The following is a 20,475-nucleotide window of genomic DNA, read 5'->3' on the forward strand; positions in this document are numbered from 1 at the left end:
ATAGTATATATAGTATATATCATAGTATCTCATCTGACTTAAAAGGTTATGACCAAGATGAACGTTATCCCATACCCTAACGTGCTGATCTCTGGGGGTCCCACCGCTGGAATCTAGGCTCGTCAGAGCCCCATCTTGAAAGAAGCAGAGGTGCATATGCTCAACCTCCTCTCCATTCATTGTCTATAGGAATGATGAAACAGCTGAACGCTGTGGTTAGCTGTCTCTAGCAGTCCTATAAACAATGAGCGGGGTAGAGGTCGGTCAACCGTGTGCACCTCCAGCTATTTCTGGCAGTCCCATATATGTTGAATAGAGCTGAGGTAGGGCATGTGCGCCTTCATTTAATAACATACAGACGAGTTCCAAGTTTCCAGAGCCCTATTCTTAGACCCCAAGTGATCAACAAGTTTTACAGCAGGTAAGGAATAACTTATTATATTGGGATTAACTCTTTAAAAATATATCATATGTTTATGCAATATGTTATATTCAGATGAACGGTATAGGTGCAGAAAATCCTAAAATAGGTCAGCCACCTGTGAGCTTATCCTTAAAGGCAAGTTGACCGTCACCACTCTATTCTATGGCCTAGCTAAAAATACAAAACAACCCAAACCCAGGTGTCTTGCAGATATGAATACATAGAAAACAAAAATATTGTCTTGTACACACTTGTTAAAGGGGTTGTCTGAGACTTTAACATTGATGGCCTATCCTTGGGGTAGCTCATCAATGTCTGACTGGTAACATAGTAACATAGTAACATAGTAAGGCCGAAAAAAGGCATTTGTCCATCCAGTTCAGCCTATATTCCATCATAATAAATCCCCAGATCTACGTCCTTCTACAGAACCTAATAATTGTATGTTACAATATTGTTCTGCTCCAGGAAGACATCCAGGCCTATAGTAACATAGTTAAATAGTAAAGGTATGACACATGGCACCCCTGCCAATCAGCTGTTCCATGTGTCAGCGGAACTGCTCAATAGACAATGCAAATCAATAAGGGGTGGATGTGTAGTACCTGGCCGCGGCCACTATTCTGTCAATGCTGTGTAGCTCTGTAACTGAGCGGTTTCAGCCATGGCCAACACCGGGAACAGCTAATCGGTGGGCGTGCCATATGTCACACCACCACTGATCAGACTTTGATGACCTATCCTAAGGATAGGCCAGCAATTTTAAAGTCCCAGACAACCCTTTTAAAAGCTAGGCTTTCCAAGTGACTGTCCAAGTAGGGTTTTACCATCAAAAATGATGTTATTTCAAGGCCAGATAGTTTAAAAAAAAAAAAAGTGAAACTTCTGTCCTCCATGAACGCCACATTCTTCCCTCCCACAATCCAATAATGGCAGTGCCCGTTCACTTCTTTGCAGTCGTTTAAAATTACATGGTTTTAAAGGATTATTTCACCCCTTCTATTCAAAGGAAGCTTAAGACCTTCATTTTATTTTCTTGTTCTAAATGACAACACCGCAAGCATTGCTTTTAAGCACAATTCATCTTCCCTGCAACATTTCAGCCTTTTAGAGGGAACTCAGCGTTCTCCTTCTCTTTCTGGCTTGCTTCCTCCGAAACTCCGGAGCCCTACTAGGTGTAGCTTCAGGGCAGAAAGGATGTTACATGCTGTGCCGAGCTGCAAATACTCCAATAAAAGATAGCTCTGTGAATTCCTTGTATGTTCAGGTTGAGACTAGTGCTGCCTGATTGAACAAACTCAATCAAGAGAGGACAATCAATATTTCTCAAGATACGCAGCGGTCGACGGTTTCATTCAGATGTCCAAATTATCAAATGTGCGGCTACATCTGGTGACTGCTCAAATTAAATATTTTCGTTTTGAGCTAATAAAAATGTTCTTGTTGCTTCTGTGTCGTTTGCCATTCTCAATCTGTGCTTCCAACGGCACAATGTGCTGAGGGGAAAGTAGGATTTGCGGTGTTCAAACAAGCAAGGCACAAATCTATGTACTGTGAGGGCAACAGGGGATTAGCATCTGCGGCAGTCCCGAGGTGGTCGTATAAAGCAGCTGCACTCAAATGGCAAGTGTCTAATTTTCAGGGAGTCACAGATTTTTTTCTAAGGTTTATGTTAGATCTTTTCAATATTTCAGTAGTACAGTACTAGTAAGGCTCTGCTGATGTCTGCATCAAAGACTCCATCACGCCCGCAGCTCTATTTTTCCTATCAAGACTATATAAACCAAGGTAGAACCCAATGTACCCCATTATAAGTCATGGGGTTCATTGGGCAGTTTATTTATCCACTGTTTTGATGGATGTGGCACTATGTTATAAATTTACACCTCTATACTAACTGCATTGATGACTCTCGCCCTCCTCAGCATTGTACAGGTGATGATTGAGATTACTGGATCTACAATAAAAAAAATGACCACTCGGAAAAATCTTTTATTTCAGCCTACAATGTCATATACCGTCATTACCTAAACCCTGTCAGAAATATCCACGTTACATGCTATGGTAAAGGGGATTTTCCCATCAAAGATTCTGTTTCCCGTATTGATTGCTATATAATACTGTGTACATACATGTCTGTACGTTTCTACAAACTGAGCCAAATGTACCGTTACAATAACAGCAACATCCTAAAATTCTACTAAGTTATACAGGGCAACAAAATAGCAGAAAGCAAATAAAAAATGAAACGACACACTGAACTACAGTAGTTTTTTTTTATTATAGCTAAGACCCTGCAGGAAAAATAGAGGGAAAAATAACGGTTTATTACAGATTCTGACACATTGGCTGATCGAATCCTCCACAAAACACGGAGGCTGGCTATAAAGCCATCACTTCTACTCATCATAGAGCCGTGTTCACAAAGTTCTGTCTCACTGATAACCTCAAATTACCTCCGGACCATAATAAACTCACAGTAGAAAAGTGTATAATGTACTTTGTATCAGCTGGGATGGATGGAAGACAAATTAAATAGAAAGGCAGGGTGAAATGAAACGGCAACAAAATTGTAGCTTATGCAGCTATGTCTGTGAATATCCCAGACTTTCTAAAAAGGAACCCCACTGACTGCAATTGAACTTAAACAGGTATCGGACCATTATTTCAGCTTTTACAGGGCTACATCCTCAAAAACTGCCTTAGATGATTCCTAGAAACATTACACTAGAATAATGTTAGATTTTATAAGTGTAGTATTGGTTATTACAGCCTTGGACGTTCACCGCTCATATATACACTTGAGCTGCTATCACAATACATATATTACATTTACTATAACACATATTGCATAATCTGTTCTATGCAAAAAAAAAAGGTGAAAAGCCACCCGGATAATATATTTTAGTATTACTCTACCCATTAGAGAACCCGAATGACCCTGGTATGCAACCAACGCTGTTACGCTCTTCTACCGCATTAATGTTTTCCGCATATGAAGGGTCAGCGAACCAAAGACCTCTCTCTCTAGTGTCGACTTTTATTTAGTTAGATTATATGTTATTACCAGATTTCCTTTCAGGAATTATAGGGATCTGACTCAAGGACTTTGGTGATCGGCAGTACGATAAGGCTTACTATAGTGCTATGGTCTCTCCACTGCAGTACAGACACTGTGATATCCATACATGTGGTAGCGTCACTAGTCCTGTGTATCAGAATGGGCTGAGCTGAAGTGCTAGCCGCAGACAAATGCATATTGACATGAAAGGGGTGACTTCAACATGTTAAACAGTTAAAATGACAAAAAGCTTTTTAAAAAAAAGCAACTATGTAATCTTGTTATTAAAAATCCTCTCCAGTTTCAAAAACATTGGTATTTTTAGCTAAATATCTTACTGCTCATTGCCTAGGTTATCGGCCTCCTCTGCAGTCTCTCAGTGGATGCCAGTCTTTTTGACAGACAGCACAACGCCGGAAAACTCTTGGACATAGATCTTGCAGACATCGTTCTGAAGGTGGCCCGGTCGCTTGTTGTGCTCCTCCACAAAGCTGCCTCTGTTAGAGTCATCAAAAAGCATACAGTGCGGATGCCGCTCAGCTGTACCAATGGCCCGAACAGTCAATCATCAGGAAAGTACCACCTTCAGCATGCAGGATGCCACAGACAGGGAAGCGGTGCACTCCCCAACTTTGATCTTGAGAAAAAACCCTTAATGTGTCATGTGTAACAGTGAAAGAGTGACAGTGCAGTCATTTTCTTCAAATAATCAAAGGTGGGGTTGCTTATGATAGCTCATAATAGTTTTAACATCCTAGGATAACTCTTTAAATAGGTTGTAAACTACTTTTTATGTTTAAAAATCGGCCCATGATTGTCACAAAATAAGAACAAACATATATTAGCCCAATTGACCAACATGTCACCCACTCGTCAAATTCTCTTTGGGCAGGGGACATCATGTCACCCTATCAGCAGCCTTAATAGGCTACCACAGTCATGTACCATCCAAGTTGAAAGAGGCAGTCTCTTAGCTGTCTCTACTGTCAATCACTGATTAGCTGCAGCAATCACATGACATCCCCTGAAAGAAAAGGAAACAAGACGACTGGCAGGAGTACCAAGGAGCAGCGGGAACCCGGTAGGTGAGTATATGTAATTCATTTTATTTTAAGGCTGCCATTGGTAAATTTTTTAAGTAAAAAAAGTTATCAACCTCTACTTTAAGCATTAATGATACCAGCAGATTTGCTCCTCAATCCTACATCTAAACACATACTAAGGGACAAAACTAAAACATTTATTAAACTAGCAATATACCAGTGTGAAGCTACTCAGCAATTTAGAGATTGTAATTAATAATGATCCTTGGAACAACCTTATAGAATTACATACTTATCAAACAAAAGATGTTTTTCACAATTTGGCATTCTGCACTTGACACTTGGACTAAATCAACTCAAATTAGACAATGACAGTGAATGGATAGTCTACACCAGGGGTCCCCAACCATTATAGGTACATTTTTGGTGCTGATTAGCAGAGTGTAGACCAGTGGTCCCCAACTCCAGGCCTCGAGGGCCGCCAACAGTGCAGGTTATCAGGATTTCTTTAGTATTGCATCGATGGTAATGTGATCATCTGCACAGGTGATGATTCCAACCCCTGTGCAATACTAAGGAAATCCTGAAAACCTGCACTGTTGGCGGCCCTCGAGGTCTGGAGTTGGGGACAACTGGTCTACACTCTGCTAATCAGCACCAAAAATGTACCTATAATGGTCATCATTACCATACATCTAATGACATTTTTTTTTACAATGACTAAAACCAGTAGAGAGTTTAGAATACTGATCATAAGGACATTTAAGATAATATATTTTACATAGGCGTGCTTCGCTCATCTCAATACAAGAAACACATTACCTGCAGCTCAGTCTGAAAAAAGAATTTCTGTGGGCATTGTGTGCAGTCATAGATCTTGTCTTCTTGTCCATGAGCCGAAAAAATATGCTGTTGTAGCTTGTTTGCTTGGACGAATACTAGAAGAGAGAAATATCCATTGATATAGTATACACATAATAATTTGGTATGATTTCAATGACTCTGGCTGAACCATAAAATCTGATATTTTTTATTGTCCTTTTGGATCTGATGCTCACGTGAGATAGATACGTTCATAGTGGTTCTATGTGCTATTCTGCCAGGCCACGAAGGAACAAACTCCCTGTAGTTAACAAGCTATGCCCTATAGTTCTGCCAGACGCGGAGCTATGCTACTAGGTGGCCCAGCATAACTGGCTATGGAGCGTGGTTAGTTGTGGTTGCGATAAGTAGTAATGTTGTTGAAAAGGTCTTGTGATGTGCTTCTTTTCTAGAAATGTCCATGTCAGCCAACAGAAAGCAGAATGAGGAGCCATCACTTTTACAGTAGGAATACCAAAATTGTTAAAGATGTTTTGAACAAATTGACATATTTCATCCATAATCTAAAATGTTGAGAGTTTTCTCCCATAGTAATATGGTTGGGCTATATATTATTGCAGTACAAGATAAATGGCTCCAATCATTTTAGGAATAACTGCACAAGCGCATGACCGATTATATTGGACGAGTGCTATCCATGGTTTTCACAGATAGCATTCGTACCCATGATATTCAATGGGGCTGTGCACAAGCAAATCGGAGACATGTCTGACTTTGATTCAAGTGTCGTATCGAAATCGATAAAGCAGGTCTATGGGTCAGTGAAAAACATTGAACCACACTGGGATGACAATCAAATGCAATCAGATTTTCATGGACTGAAAGAATGGAGAAGGTGGAGCAACTTTTTTTTCTCTCCAACTCTCCAAAACCTGATGCCATTCTGATCAAAGTTAAATGGGCACAACTGGACTGATTTTCTCAGGTTGTGCGCAAGAACCCTAAGCCACAGCTCGCATTTATATCTACTCATCACCAACTCATAGTATTTCGCCAGGAAATCTCATGAAGACCCCAGCCACAATAGTCCATAAGGCCTCTCTGAACAAGCTAAAAAAATGGGCTTCCAAGATCAAGGGTACCACTCAGGGGTGCCAACTTGAATATTTATTTGTTTAGGGAAAGCTTATCAAAAAATCACGGGCAGACAATATTTTTTACGGACATTTTTACTTATGAGTATCAGAGATCCTCGTCTACAACCCAAAATTCTGACATGAAGACTGCATGCACTATAATAATCTCTATAAGTTGCAGCAACTTCAAAGAAATCACTGATGCTTTAAGTTTTTTTATGGACAGATCAAAAAAGTGCCCTATTGTAATGGACAGTTGGCAACCCTGATACCAGTATCTAAAACACTTCTTCCAATTTTGTTTCCTTTGCATTGACCACTATGGTAGGTCCATTTAAAACTCGGGATCACGTTTATATTCTCTGTATAAGGCCCCAATAAATCTCTACATCAGTAAACATGAGAACAATTACAGAAAAAAAGTTTAAAAAAATGTATCCTGTAGAAATACCCCAGGGCAGGGGTAGTAAAATGGGAAATCACTGGGTTCTCTTTGGATACATTGAGATCAACTAAGCTTACATGGAGAATGCAAGGGTTTCAATAATACAAACATGTTCAATTTTAATGACTACAAAACAAGGCCCTAAGAATGTGTAACAGTTTACCTGGGAGACATGCTATTAATAATTAAATTGTATATGCCAGAGGCAGAATTTGGGTTGGCAGCACTGACTTCTGATGGATGCTTGGTGCACTGTGACCTAAAAAATAAAGCTTGTGTGTAGAATATGTATAGTTGCAGACAGGGGGAAAATTGATTAAGGATGCTGGCATTTGACTCAGACTCCAGTTTTCACATTACAACAGTGAAAATTAGGATATTTCTTGGTGACTCATACATTTTAATCACATTTCCTCATTAGACTAGAATCACTGATCACACAAGAAAATGAACAGAATTCTTTATTCTATTAAGATGGGACTCAACCAGAGCAGCAATAGAGTAAAAGTGAATCTGGAGCTCAACACAGTTGTCTAAACTCTGTCAAAACTGCCAAAAAGTTTTGTGTGGTCTTTTTTCAATCTTTGAATAGACTGTGTAGGATATTGGCTAAGGAGTGTGCTACAAAAGCGTGGAGTACGGCTAGGGTCACACCAGCGTATTTCCCCTCATTCGAGACAATTGGGCCAATTATGTTAATCATACTCTGATCAGCGTTTTATCAGAGTATGATCATAGTGTGAAACATTTCTCCATCTTCTCCAAGTTGTCAGTCCGTGCAAATTGGAATGCACTCAGATGTCATCCATGTCAAATCCGATGTTGAGTACACGGATACCCGATGGGTTCATTATATAGCTAGCTCTCTTTTGGATTTATCAGATAAAAACTAGGGACTCTGAGGGAGAGCCGCTGTGGAGCGGGGACACCACTTCCGCTGACAAATAGGGTGCGTAACTCCACTGTCAGGCAGGTTTTACATCAGCAGGGAACAGTATAGCGAGGTACTAATTTATATGCACTTGTCACTTTGTTATTGTGGTATTCACCCTATGGCACATTCCTGTTATTGTTGTCTAACGTTTGTTATTAGTCCTCAATTGGCAATCCCTTTGTACTCCTTTTTGATGTGTGTATAATTGGGTGACAATATGATTCACCAGCACAGTGTTATTCAGGAGATTTAGGGACAGCTGCCGAGGAGCCGGGGCGCCATTTCTCGTTTTTTGTGTTTAGGGTGCCAACCTCTGCTGTTAGGTAGACTTTTAAACAGGAATTATTGTGCAGAGTGCAAGTAGCCAGCACGGTTGACTGTATGGTGTTTGTTTTTATGTTTTGTGTCTGTTTTAGAGGTACTCATTAAAAGCTAATTTTTATCTGATATGTCATTTAGGTATAAGGTTATGTCGTTTGGTTCTTGATTTTTTTACCTATATTTTTGAAGTTTTGACAAATCGGACTGCACTCAGATGTCATCAGTGTGAAATCCAATGTTTTCCACACACTCATTGACTTGCATGGCTAGTGTAATCTGAATATGCAAATCATGCATACGGATCTTTTCCGCATTCGCTTAGATCAGTCGTGAAAAAAATGCTTGGACCAGTGCCGCTAGTCCACATTAACAGCTGCGTCACCTGCCTGTCAGGTGGCATCAACATCTGGTGAGAGTGTCACATAACCGCTGCAGTGTTCATATTCTATCCTACTTGACTACAGGTTGGATGAAATGTGAAGACTTCAGCCCATCGATTGCGATTAGATGGCTACTGTGGTCACATGGGGCCCTTGCTGAAAATTGATGCTAGCAGACTGATGGACACATCAGCAAGTAAAGAGGAGTGGTGCCGGTCCAGAAGGTGAGTGTAGCATGTTTGTTTTTATTAACCTACCTAGGGATTATTCATATAATCTTTTAACCCCTTAGTGACCGAGCCAATTTTGACCCAACAAAATTTTCAAAACCATTTTTTTAGGGGCCACATCACATTTGAAGTTACCTTGAGGAGTCAATGTGACAGCAAGTACCCAAAAGGGACACCATTCTAAAAACTGAACCCCTCAAGGTGCTCAAAACCACATTCAAGAAGTTTATTAATCCCTTCAGGTGCTTCACGAGAACTAAAGCAATGTGGAAGGAAAAAAATTACATTTAACTTTTTCACAAAAAATGTAATATAGACCCAAACTTTTTTATTTTCACAAGAGTAACAGGAGACATTTTTTTGTGCAATTTCTTCTGAGTACAATAATACTCCATATGTGGGGGAAATCCACTGTTTAGGCGCATGGCAGGGCTCAGGAGGGAGCACCGTTTGACTTTTTGAACGCAAAATTGGCTGGAATAGATGGCGGGCACCATGTCGCGTTTGGAGACCCTTTGATGTGCCTAAACAGTGGAAACCCCACAAGTGATCCCATTTTGGAAACCACACCCCTCAAAGATTTTGATCAGGGATATACTGAGCATTTTGAACCCACATGTACGTTAGAGAATTTGATAACATTAGATTGCCATACTGAATATGTCGTCATTAGTGTTGAGCGCAAGTGCTCTCTATTACAGTTTACATCAAGCGCTCGGTCATGCCCTGAGTATCGCGGGTGCTCCCTATCCTGCATGTTTCGTGGCTATTAGACACCCCTAAAAAACATGCAGGGATCTACGATACTCTATGCATTCCCAAGCACTCTATGCAGACTCGAGTAGCGAGCACTTGCAATCAACACTGTCCATTATATTGTTATCATTTTTTTTTCCTTTTGAAAACAAAATTGTAACTCCAACCCTAACATAACGATAACACAACCCTAACCCCAACCATAACACAACCCTAACCCTAGCTCCTTAACACAACCCTAACCCCAAAACAACTCCTGCCCTAACCCTAACACAACTCTAACCCCAACGTTATCCCTAACACAACCCTAACCCCAACCCTAACGCAGCACCAACCCTAACACAACACTAACCCCAACACAACCCCAACCCAGCCCTAACCACAACCCTAACCACAACTCCAACCCTAACACAACCAAACCCTAGCACAATCCTAACCCTAGCACAACCCTAACCCCAACCCTAACAAGACCCTAACCACAGCCCTAACCCCAACCGTAACCCTAACCCTAACTGCAAAGAATGGAAAAAAATACAATTTTTTAATTTTATTATTTTTATCTAACTAAGGGGGCTTGATTTACAACTTTTTTATTTTAATCACTGTGGGTCTACCACAGTGATCAAAAGGAACCAATAGAAAAAATGTCCTACTGTTGCCAGGTATCCGCCGGCAGATCACGCATGCGCCCGACATTTACATCCAGGAAGATGACAGTGAGAGCCGGGGGACATAGTAGGATGGTCTGGGGATGGTGGAGGTACTGGGGTGAGCGTGAAGGACCACATTTCCTAAAACGATTGTCTTTACAGTCAACTTTTTCTACTAAACTAACTTTATTAATGTATACTGTAGGCAAAAGAATGCATTAAAATACAAAAGAATGCATTAAAATACCCCTGTGACAAAGAAAAAAAAACCAAAACTTAAAATTCAACAAATTCAACAAATTTATGCTTTTTCTATGCATTATTTTTGTATTTCAGGCATTTTTTCATAAAACCCTGTCTTACTTGTAAATGAGGAATGACACTTTTTCTGGCCTGGCCATGACTTGACGACTGTGTTTGTCAACCTTTTTTCTCTTAGGCCGATGTCATACTTGCGAGTGCGAGAAACTAGCACGAGTCTTTCTCATCAATACACGGCACTGCCGCTGGCACTCGGGACCGGAGTCTGCGGCTACATGTATTTCTATGCAGCTGAACGCTCAGGTGACGAGTATTGATGCGAGAGACTCGCGTTAGTTTCTCGCATTGCACTCAGAAATGTGACATCAGCCTTAGGGTAAGTTCACACTAGGTGTTTTTTATGCGTTTTTTTTCTGCAAATTTTCAGCTGCATTTTACAGTACCAGCTATGTCCATGAGATTTCAGAAATCTCATGCACACACCTTAGTTTTTTTGTCATCAGTATTTTGTGCTTTGCATGCTTTTCTGCACAATAGAGCATGCCACTTCTTTCATGCTTTTTTTCAACGTTTTCACCCATTGATATGAATGGGTGGTAAAAAAAAAACACTGAAAATCCGCAGCAAAAATGCAGGTATCAGGTTTTGCTGCGTTTTTTTGTGCCAAGACCTGATTCAATAGAATAGGACTTTTTTTGGGCAAAACTTTACCAGCATAGACAAGAGACATAGCTAGCATGCAAAAAAAACCAGCAAAAAAACGCACATTAAAGTAGCAAAAACTGCAGGAAAAGCCAAGCAAAACATGCTTTTTTTCTGCAGCTTCTTTCTTGCCTTGAGACAAGGTTTTCCTCTAATTTTTAGTTTTCACTCAGCTGGTAGGTAGAGATTAGCTCATGAGCGGAGAAAGAAATAGGTTTCTCTGATAACATATATCAGAAAGGTTTATATATATATATATATATCTACTTGCACAATTGATTTATGTAAAGTTTGTTGAAATGACAGTGATAACCACTATGTTATAGCACATTTTTACATAACTGTTAGGTAATCTCCATTAACTTTCCCATTAGTTAACCTTATTTTTTACATACACTCTTCTACATTGAAATTATGAGTTATGAAAAATCACAGGATCGATAGACATGTTAATAATATACAAATGATGAAAAATAAAAACAATATTTTCATGTGGAGAAATCCCTGCACTTACACACTTTGGCTGCTATCACAGGTTACTAATTGTATGTCTGAGAAATGTTTTGCAGCACAAAATGCACTTTCGCATGCTAATCATCAAGATCTGCTGCTGGCAGCTGCCTTTGCAAGTAAAAACATGCGCTTGGTATTGTCATGTTGAAAAATGACTCATGGGACACTTTAGAAAAATGGCAATACCACTGCTTCCATGACCAAATCAATGTCAAGTTGATATTAGTGTACCTGGAAGGTAGACTAGTGGGGTCTGACTACTGTACATTGTGCCACCCCACAATATAATTCCCGGTGTGATGTTCCCTCGTGAATGCCTCTTTGTGGCATTTCCCATATGGTTCCCAGGCCAATCTTTGACTATCATTGCATCCATGACAATAGAGTCTCTGGAATTGTCTCTCATCAAGCACATCTGAAACATCATTGGTCAACAATTGCAAAGGGAGCTGCCAGCAGCAGATCTTGCTGATTTGTGTGCTTAAGCGCATTTAGCATGGCATAACATTCCTCAAATAACCAACCTCATTGATAGCATACAAATGCCTTTTAGTGGTGTATTTCTGCACATGGTGCTCGTATTCAATACTAAATAAATTGAGATTTTTTTTAAATGTTTCCATCGTTTGCATATCTATCGATCCTGTGATTTTTAGAATCCTAGGACTTTTCCATCTTGGCATTGCAATTTCGGTGTTGAGGAGTGTAAACAATTCCTGAATAGTCAGAACAATATAAATAATTTCTTTTTAGGGACTAGACCCATCAAGATTCATAAAAATGGAAAAATAGTATCAAAGGGGAACAAGATGCTTACAAGAGCAAATGGGCAGATTGAAAAAGTTAGCAGCAGCACCTGTAAACAAGAAAACAACAGCAAAAATCAAATCCTAATTCTCACTACATTTACTGTAAAATAAAGCATTTAAAAACACATAAGACATCACAGCAGCGCTGCTCTAGGACCTGCACAATAAGCCCCTCAGTAGCTTATTAGAGCATTACCAGTGCTGTCAATAAGAAAATCGATTTCACCAAAGGATTTCTAGCCCTCTGCAGTATTAAAGAATTGACATATTGGATTGAAGGCATTACTCCTATGCAGAAGGAAGAATTTCAGGAGGGTGTGTAGTAGTCACTAGAGATAGCTGCAGGAGTCTTCTGAGAACATCTACACACAGAGACGATTGCCTTTATTACTGCAGGATATGTAGACTGTCCACCTATTGGGCTCACAACAGGCTTTTCATCGGCGGAAAAAAAAACAAAACAGAAATTAGGTTTGCGGAGGGCAGGCTCGGGTCTTATCTGCAGCTTTTCTCCTACATAGTGCAGTAATGAAATCTGTAGCTGGTTTATTCTCTGTATTATTTTGTCCTTTGCTCTCATCCTATTAGACTGGAAATGCTAGTGCCAGGCTCAGCACTAGATGGCGCTGTGTGAGCACCGCTTCCCTTTGGCGAACTTCAGGCGGCAATAATAACCATAATGAAGGGTGACACTTGCATCGCTTTATGTGTTAAAATGAGATAATACATTGTCGCTTTAGTAATTCTGTTCTTCTCGTTTTGTTTAGATAGAATGTGTTCACAGGTTGTACTGATCTACAAATATCTCAAGAAATTGCAATTTCTTCATTATATACAAATCACTGGCTTGACATAACATAAGTGTAAAGGCAACAGGGATTATATATAAAAAATAATTGATGGGTTATATTTATACGGATGTAGCAAAGCTGCGTTGCTTCTGTAATGGATCACGCAGGAGGTTTACCTGCAGAAACACGCAGATGAGACGTTACGGCACCGTACTAAAGAGCCATGGGCGCTAAATGTGCCGTTGTGCGCTGCTGAGAGATATTACTCCCCATAATACTTTAATAATACGGTGTCGGATGATATATTGCACCATTTTCGTCTTATGCTTCCTTATGGAAGTTGCAATAATAATAATAATAATGTAGCCATGAGTATGAAGCCTTATACATATTATTATGCCTCGGCTTTACATGGATTTAACATGCCAATAAAATCCTTAAATAAAGTGTAAAATACTCTAATAAAGGGCATGCTGAATGTTTCCTCTATCTCTACCCGCTATTAACTGTTTAACCATTTTTTCCTAGATATTTCAACATAGTCAGGAGGACGGGGTCCATGATGGTTTCTGTTCATACTATCCAGAAGGGAGACAAAGCTGGGTGGTCTGCTTCCAAGTAAAGGGTTTTGCTATACAGCCCCCATTATATCTAATGATAATTAGCTACGCGACCCCCAGCACGTAATCTCTGGTCCTCCCAAGACCTCCTTCTCTCCTCTGCGCTTATTCGCTCTTCATCCAATCGCCTCCAAGACTTCTCCCGAATATCCCCCAACATCTGGAATTCTGTGCCCCAACACGTCCAGATATCCACCACATTTGGATCCTTCAAACGGAACCTGAAAACCCATCTCTTCAAAGAAGCTTACAACCTGCACTGACACCGCTGCCTCCTCACCACTACCGGAGTTACTACAACCCCCGACCTACTGCCTCCTTCCCCATAATCCTGTAGAATGTAAGCCCGAAAGGGCAGGGTCCTCTTCCCTCTGTCATTGTATTTTGATGTAACCCCGTTTAATGTACAGCACCATGGAATTAATGGTGCTAAAATATAAATAAATAATAATAATAATGTAGGTTTGCAGCAGAGGCTCCCATGTACCACTGCCTGCCAATGACCATGCTACCAGGTCTATGCATCAGAGTGAACCCTCTTTGAAAAAGCTGACCACGAAACGTGCGTCAGGGGGCCCATGGTGGAACAGGGAGAATCAATTGCCGCCTACATTGCTCTGATACCTTATTACTTGACTGGGATTTAATATGGAGGTATATATTTGCACATTTATGTGCTTTACAATTTTGCTCTGACTGCGTTTTTTCCCTCGCATATTCCCAGTATTAGTACCCTTATATACCTAGCTTGGGACAATTGGGCTCTCCCACACCATCCAGCATACCTACAGGTTTCCTCCACATTTTCTCCTGCTCTATATGTGCTATTACAGTATTTGATGTTTCAACCTATTGTTTTTTACTGATTATAATAAAATATATATTATTTTTAGTTAATATGTTTTTTGGGATTTTTGCACTCCGTTTTTTTGTCGTACATGTGTTTTGGAGTTTTCCCGTGAGTCCTGTTTATGTGGACAGTAACAGTGGGGGAGAGATACTGTTTTGCTCTCGGCCATCAACTCATGATATGCTTTATGGTTTATGTATAAATTGTATTTTGATGTAACCCCGTTTAATGTACAGCACAATGGAATTAATGGGGCTAAAATATAAATAATAATAATAATAATATAGGTTTGCAGCAGAGGCTCCCATGTACCACTGCCTGCCAATGACCATGCTACAAGGTCTATGCATCACAGTATAAACAGATATAGTAGATACTGTATCCAAACCAGATACCCATCTGTAGGCAGCTGTTACAAGGTTCTTGCCCTCGTCAGAGCAGAGCAGCTGGATGAGATGACTTTGATGCCACTCAGGAGGGTACTGGTACTCAATAAAGAGATCCAGGTGGTGAAGAGAGACTTACAGCTCATAGTACCAAGAATATTAATTTACAGTGATATTCCTACTCACACTCCATCAAATCACCCATTTTACCACAAAGCTCCTCCACTATGGTAAGTTCTGCTATATCAGTCTAAACAGTAATGTGTGTCATTTGAATTTTTCAACACAATAAAATGGTATTTTGGGCTCTAGACACATTTCCATGTGACTCCATGTAACTGCAGATTGCAAAGACTGAATTCTCATCTGCTTCTCACAATGTTCTAATGGGAGAATAGGATGAGAATCTAGTCGGTATGTGAGCGCAAGTATCAAACATGACTGCTCGCTCACCTGGGAATATAGAGGAATCATGACAGAGTGTGCACTGCACACTGACACTTTCAGCAATCTATAGTCAAACTAAGTGACTGCATAAATTTATAAAGAGCCCTCAAATCCTTAAGTGCAAAACACATAACGTATATGCACGTGATTGTGGGGGTGATCATGTGTGAAGAGGGCTCTGCAACTGAGCTTTCTCCACACATAGCAGATACTGGCTATATGAAATAGCTGGCATCTGTCCCTAACAGCCATGGCCAAGACCTAAATTCCAGAGATGGCTGTTATACTTTTAAACACTGATGTCAATCTTTGATAGTGGCATTTAAATAGAGTGATTTAGCGAACCGACTCCCATCAGCTATATGTTGAGTAAAACACTAGTGGATGTGAACCCACTGTGTCACGGGCCAAGCTTACCCTGGAAGAGTGTGACTAAGTGTATACCGGGTATTCACTGGAGCCTCTGATGGTGAGAATAGGCTGGCCCACCGGTAGACACCAGGTACTGCTCCAGGGCAGTCACCAGGATGGAGCAGCTGACTAGTGGGTCAGAGACTCGAATATGGGTTACAGGTGGGCGAGACAGAAGTATAGACAGACAGCCGGAGGTCGAAGGCTGGCAGATCAAGTTAATAATTTGTAGTCGAGGTCAGGAACGGTTAGATGATAATAAACGAGAAGGCGAGTAGGGTCAATAATAGGTAATATAAAACTGGAATATGCCAATATATGAAGCTAAAGACTGAGCTACCTAGAAACTAAGTTCAAGCGAGGAATAGAGGGTGGAGTCACCTGATATATCACCTGCTGGCATGCGATAGACCAGAGAAGCAGATCTCTGCAGGACAGACTAAATACAAATTACTGTATAGTTTGAAGTCATTTGAAGAAGCACTGTTTCAGCACACATAGAGGAGGCCTCTGCTTGTTAGGATTGGGGAGGTACCGCACTGGTGCGTTTGCGAATGCCTCTTTCAAGTGTTGGGAGGCTGATATTGCTGACGAGAATTTGGCATTAGCTCCCTTTTTGGTTAAGGCAGGAATGGGTGCCATGAGATATGAAAAGAATGGAATAAATTGCCAGTAGAAGTTAGTAAAACCCATGAAGCGCTGGACGACAAGCCAACCTTTAGGACGCGGCCAAGAGACAATAGCAGAAACCTTCTCTGGATCCATCTCGAGACCCAGGTTGGAGACGATGGAACTGAGGAAGGGCAAGGAGATTTTTTTTCAAAGACACATTTGGACAATTAGGCAAACAAATGGTTCGCCAAAGACCCTACAAAACTTGACGGACGTGTCTTCTGTGAGTAGGTAGATTAGAAGAGAAAAACAGGATATCGTCAAGTCCAGATATACAACCACAAAAGCATGGAGGAGATGCCTGAAGATGTGATTAATGAACTCCTAAAACATGGTGAATGCAAAACATAGACAAAACGGCAAAATCAGATATTCAGTGACAGTCACGGGTATTAAAGGGTCACCATTGCGGATCCGGATCAAGTCATAATCCCCTCTTAAATCTAATTCAGTGAAAATCTTTGCCCCATGGATTTTGTCAAATAGTTCAGATTTCAGCGGCAGTGGGACTTGTTCTTGATGGTGATTTTCTTAAGGCACTGACAATCATTGCAGGGACATACGGAGCCATACTTCATCATGAAGAAAAAACAGCACCGGCACGAGAAGGACTTACAGATGAATCCCTTACCTAGATTTTCTTGGATGTATTCCAACTTGATACCAGAGACTAACAATGTACCCGGCCTCAGAGTGGAGAGGTGACAGGCTGCATTCTTCTCAAAAAAGACATCTGCATGGGCAGGGTGCTGAACAGCCAGAGAAACAAGGTTTGAAGGCAAAGGAGGGAGAGTCTTGGGCTATGCTAAGCAGTTGAAAGCACAATACGGTCCCCAACGAAGCACCTGACTGGAGGATCAGTCAAAAACCGATGCGTGTAGATGCAGCCAAGGAAGACCCAGGAGGACTGAATTTCCAGTTTTGGGTAGTACGTAGAAGGAGAAATCTTAGTATGCAGGACTCCAATCCGCAGCGTGACTGGCAGCATGATAAAACAAATAGGTTCTGCCTAGAGTTGTCTGTCAGTAGAGGTAATAGTCAAGTGGTGATCCAGCTTTAGAGTGGGAAGCTGAAGTCTCCAGACCAGATCCAAATGAATGAAGTTGCCCACGGAGCCAGAATCCAGATGAGCACCCGAGGAACCTCTCCTGCCAGGCCAAGATAACTTCGGTCAGAAGCTTTGGAGAGCAATTAGTGTCACCTAGTGTGGTCTCTCTGGCCAACACTAGATGCTGGAATTTCCTGGTCTCACAGGGCACTGACAAACAAAATGTCCCTAGCCTCCACAGTTCATGCATACTCTCTCTGAGCCTCTGCAGTTGTCCCTGCACAGAAAGTTTGGCCCGCTCAACCTGCATAGGCTCATTCTGGCATGAGGAGACATCGAAGCTTGTTTCAGGGCTCGCTCATGGAAGAGAAGATTTATCCTAGTGGTCAGGTGTAAGGGAGTCCAGTAAGAATGGTAGTTCTCTGCCTGCAGTGCAAACTCATCCTTGAATCGAACGGACAGGCCTTGCCAGAAGGTAGCCACCAGGAATACAGGAAGCTATAGAATGAGCTACTAGAATCTAAGTTCAGGTGAGGAATGCAGGGTGGAGTTGTGTGATATATGCCTGTCAACAGAATGGATTCAAATTCCTACAGAGTTCAGTCCTGCCCCCTATGACTCACAAATAGCAGAGCAAGAAGTGAAGTACAAGGCAGCTGAGAGCAATGGTCAGGTACTAGGTGGAGTAGAGCGAAACATGCGGTGCGTGGGGTGGTGCTTAGAAAGTGTGAGAGTGGCAGCACTCAGCTTCAAAGGACACCATGATCTTCACTATATACTGCATTCGTGTATACAGTATAGGCAATTTGACAACTGAAGGCTCAAGCCCCCTTTGTGGACTAAAAATAAGGTAAAAAATAAAAGTTTCAAAAAACATAAAAAAATATAAAATTAATATAAAAGTTTGAATCGCCCCCCCACTTTCCCTATTAAAAATAAAGAAAAAAAACATATTTGGTATCATCATATTCATAGAAGTACAATCTATCAAGGTATTAAATTAATTAATCCAATTGGTAAGCGCTATAATGAGAAAAAAATGAAACATAATAATTGCAATTTTTCAATCACCACTCCTCCCTAAAAAATGCAAAAAAAATCAAAACAAATCAAAACATTGTATCTACCCCAGATACAGGTACAAAATAAACACGTCAACTTGCCATGCAAAAACAAAAAGGAAAAATAAAAATGTTACAGGTTTTAGAAAATAGTGACCAAAAAAACCCATTTTTTTATTTTACAAATTTCAGAATATTTTTCTTCACTTAAATGAAATAATAGTAGTAATAAACTTTACACTCAGGATAGTTTTAACATATAACAGATTTATTTGGCAATCCACAAATTAACGCTTCGGTCTATCCTTTTTGACCTGTCTGGACATATTGTCACAATGTTTGCTTTTGGAGATCATATTCCTCTTACTTCTGAAAAAATGTACTTTGATGCGTTTAGCTGTATCCTGCATTGTTAATCTTGTGGTAAATGACATATCTATTTATTTCATATGCATTTTATTTTGTCATTTTTTTTTGTTTTTGTATATTTCACACAGTTCTGATGAAGGTCTAAAGAGACCGAAACGTTAATTTGTGGATTGCCAAATAAATCTGTAATTTATTGCTACTATTGGATTACGGGTTGGAACCCTACTTAGACACCAGAGTTGCTCAACCAAGAGTGTTGTGCATTCCCTTTCTCCATATTAAATGAAAAAATATTAATACGTTGGATATCACTGTAATTGTACTAATGTACGCTGTAAAACCAAACAAAAAATGCATGATAGAATTGCATTTTTTTCATAATTTGACAGCCCTTGGAATGTTTTTCCTGTGTTCCAGTATATTTAATGTTAAAGCAGATCATGTCACTCAAAACTAAAACTCATCCTGCAAAAAACAAGCCCTCAAAATAAAAAGGTTATTGCTCTTGGAAGAGGGGGAGGAAAAAACTAAAGCACAAAAAAAAATGGAAATTGGTTGTGGAGGGAAGGGGTTAAAGTAAGCATTGGCTGCTTCACAATGAAACTACGAATAGAAGTAGAGCATTAATGGTCATGTTTGTGGACCCGGTGGGGTATATTTATCAATACAATCTAATTTTCATACTCCCGTATACACATTAAGGCTTGGCCGCTCCTGTTGGCCACTCTTGTGTTCTCTATGAGAGTGCCACTGCCAGACTCCTCTGGGAGCGGCTTATCATCCGGAGAACAAAAGGATCAGCTATTGGAAATCCAACTTGCCGTATCCTTCTCTCTCCCCGGACACCATCTGAGTTAACAAAACCATCTAAACATTAAGCAAAATTACGATTTAGAAATTATTTGGGAAAAAAGCTTTGTGGCTAGATGGTCAAAGTGGAAAAATGTTACTTTATAAGAATCACAATGCAGCTCTAAGATTTATTGATAAAATGTAGATCTAAATGAAGACACTTTGCGTCTATTGATAGGTTTGGGGAGATAGTTCCTTCATTTAGTTTTACAGTTAAGTTTCCATAATGATAAAATTGGCTAAATTAGTGCACAATGAGAAGATTTACCTGTAAAACAGACAGGGCACTTAAATGTGCCTCCCATTCCTTCAAAGCTGTGCTCAATAAGATGACACTGGAGTTTTGCTGGGGAGTCAAATGACTGGCTGCAGAGCTTGCACTCATGGTTCAGACCTTCATCTAGGAAAAAGTAGATGTAAAAATTACATTCAACAATTCAAAATAAATTGTAAAAGTGCAAAATATACCAATAAATATGGA

At 40.3% G+C, this 20,475-nt stretch overlaps 1 protein-coding gene across 6 annotated transcripts in view; it reads right to left on the reverse strand.

The window, feature by feature from the left end:
• Window positions 1-20,475, reverse strand: part of ZNF521 (zinc finger protein 521) — a 527,781-nt gene that overhangs the window by 39,179 nt on the left and 468,127 nt on the right. For all 6 annotated transcript variants that reach the window (XM_069731222.1, XM_069731224.1, XM_069731227.1 and 3 more), the window contains 2 exons: window positions 20,263-20,394; window positions 5,351-5,466 (listed from right to left, as the gene is read on the reverse strand). In XM_069731222.1, coding sequence (XP_069587323.1) covers window positions 5,351-5,466; window positions 20,263-20,394 — 248 coding nt within the window. The remainder of the gene's footprint in view (window positions 1-5,350; window positions 5,467-20,262; window positions 20,395-20,475) is intronic.

Source organism: Ranitomeya imitator, chromosome 6, assembly GCF_032444005.1.
Source record: "Ranitomeya imitator isolate aRanImi1 chromosome 6, aRanImi1.pri, whole genome shotgun sequence".
Classification (NCBI taxonomy): Eukaryota; Metazoa; Chordata; class Amphibia; order Anura; family Dendrobatidae; genus Ranitomeya; species Ranitomeya imitator.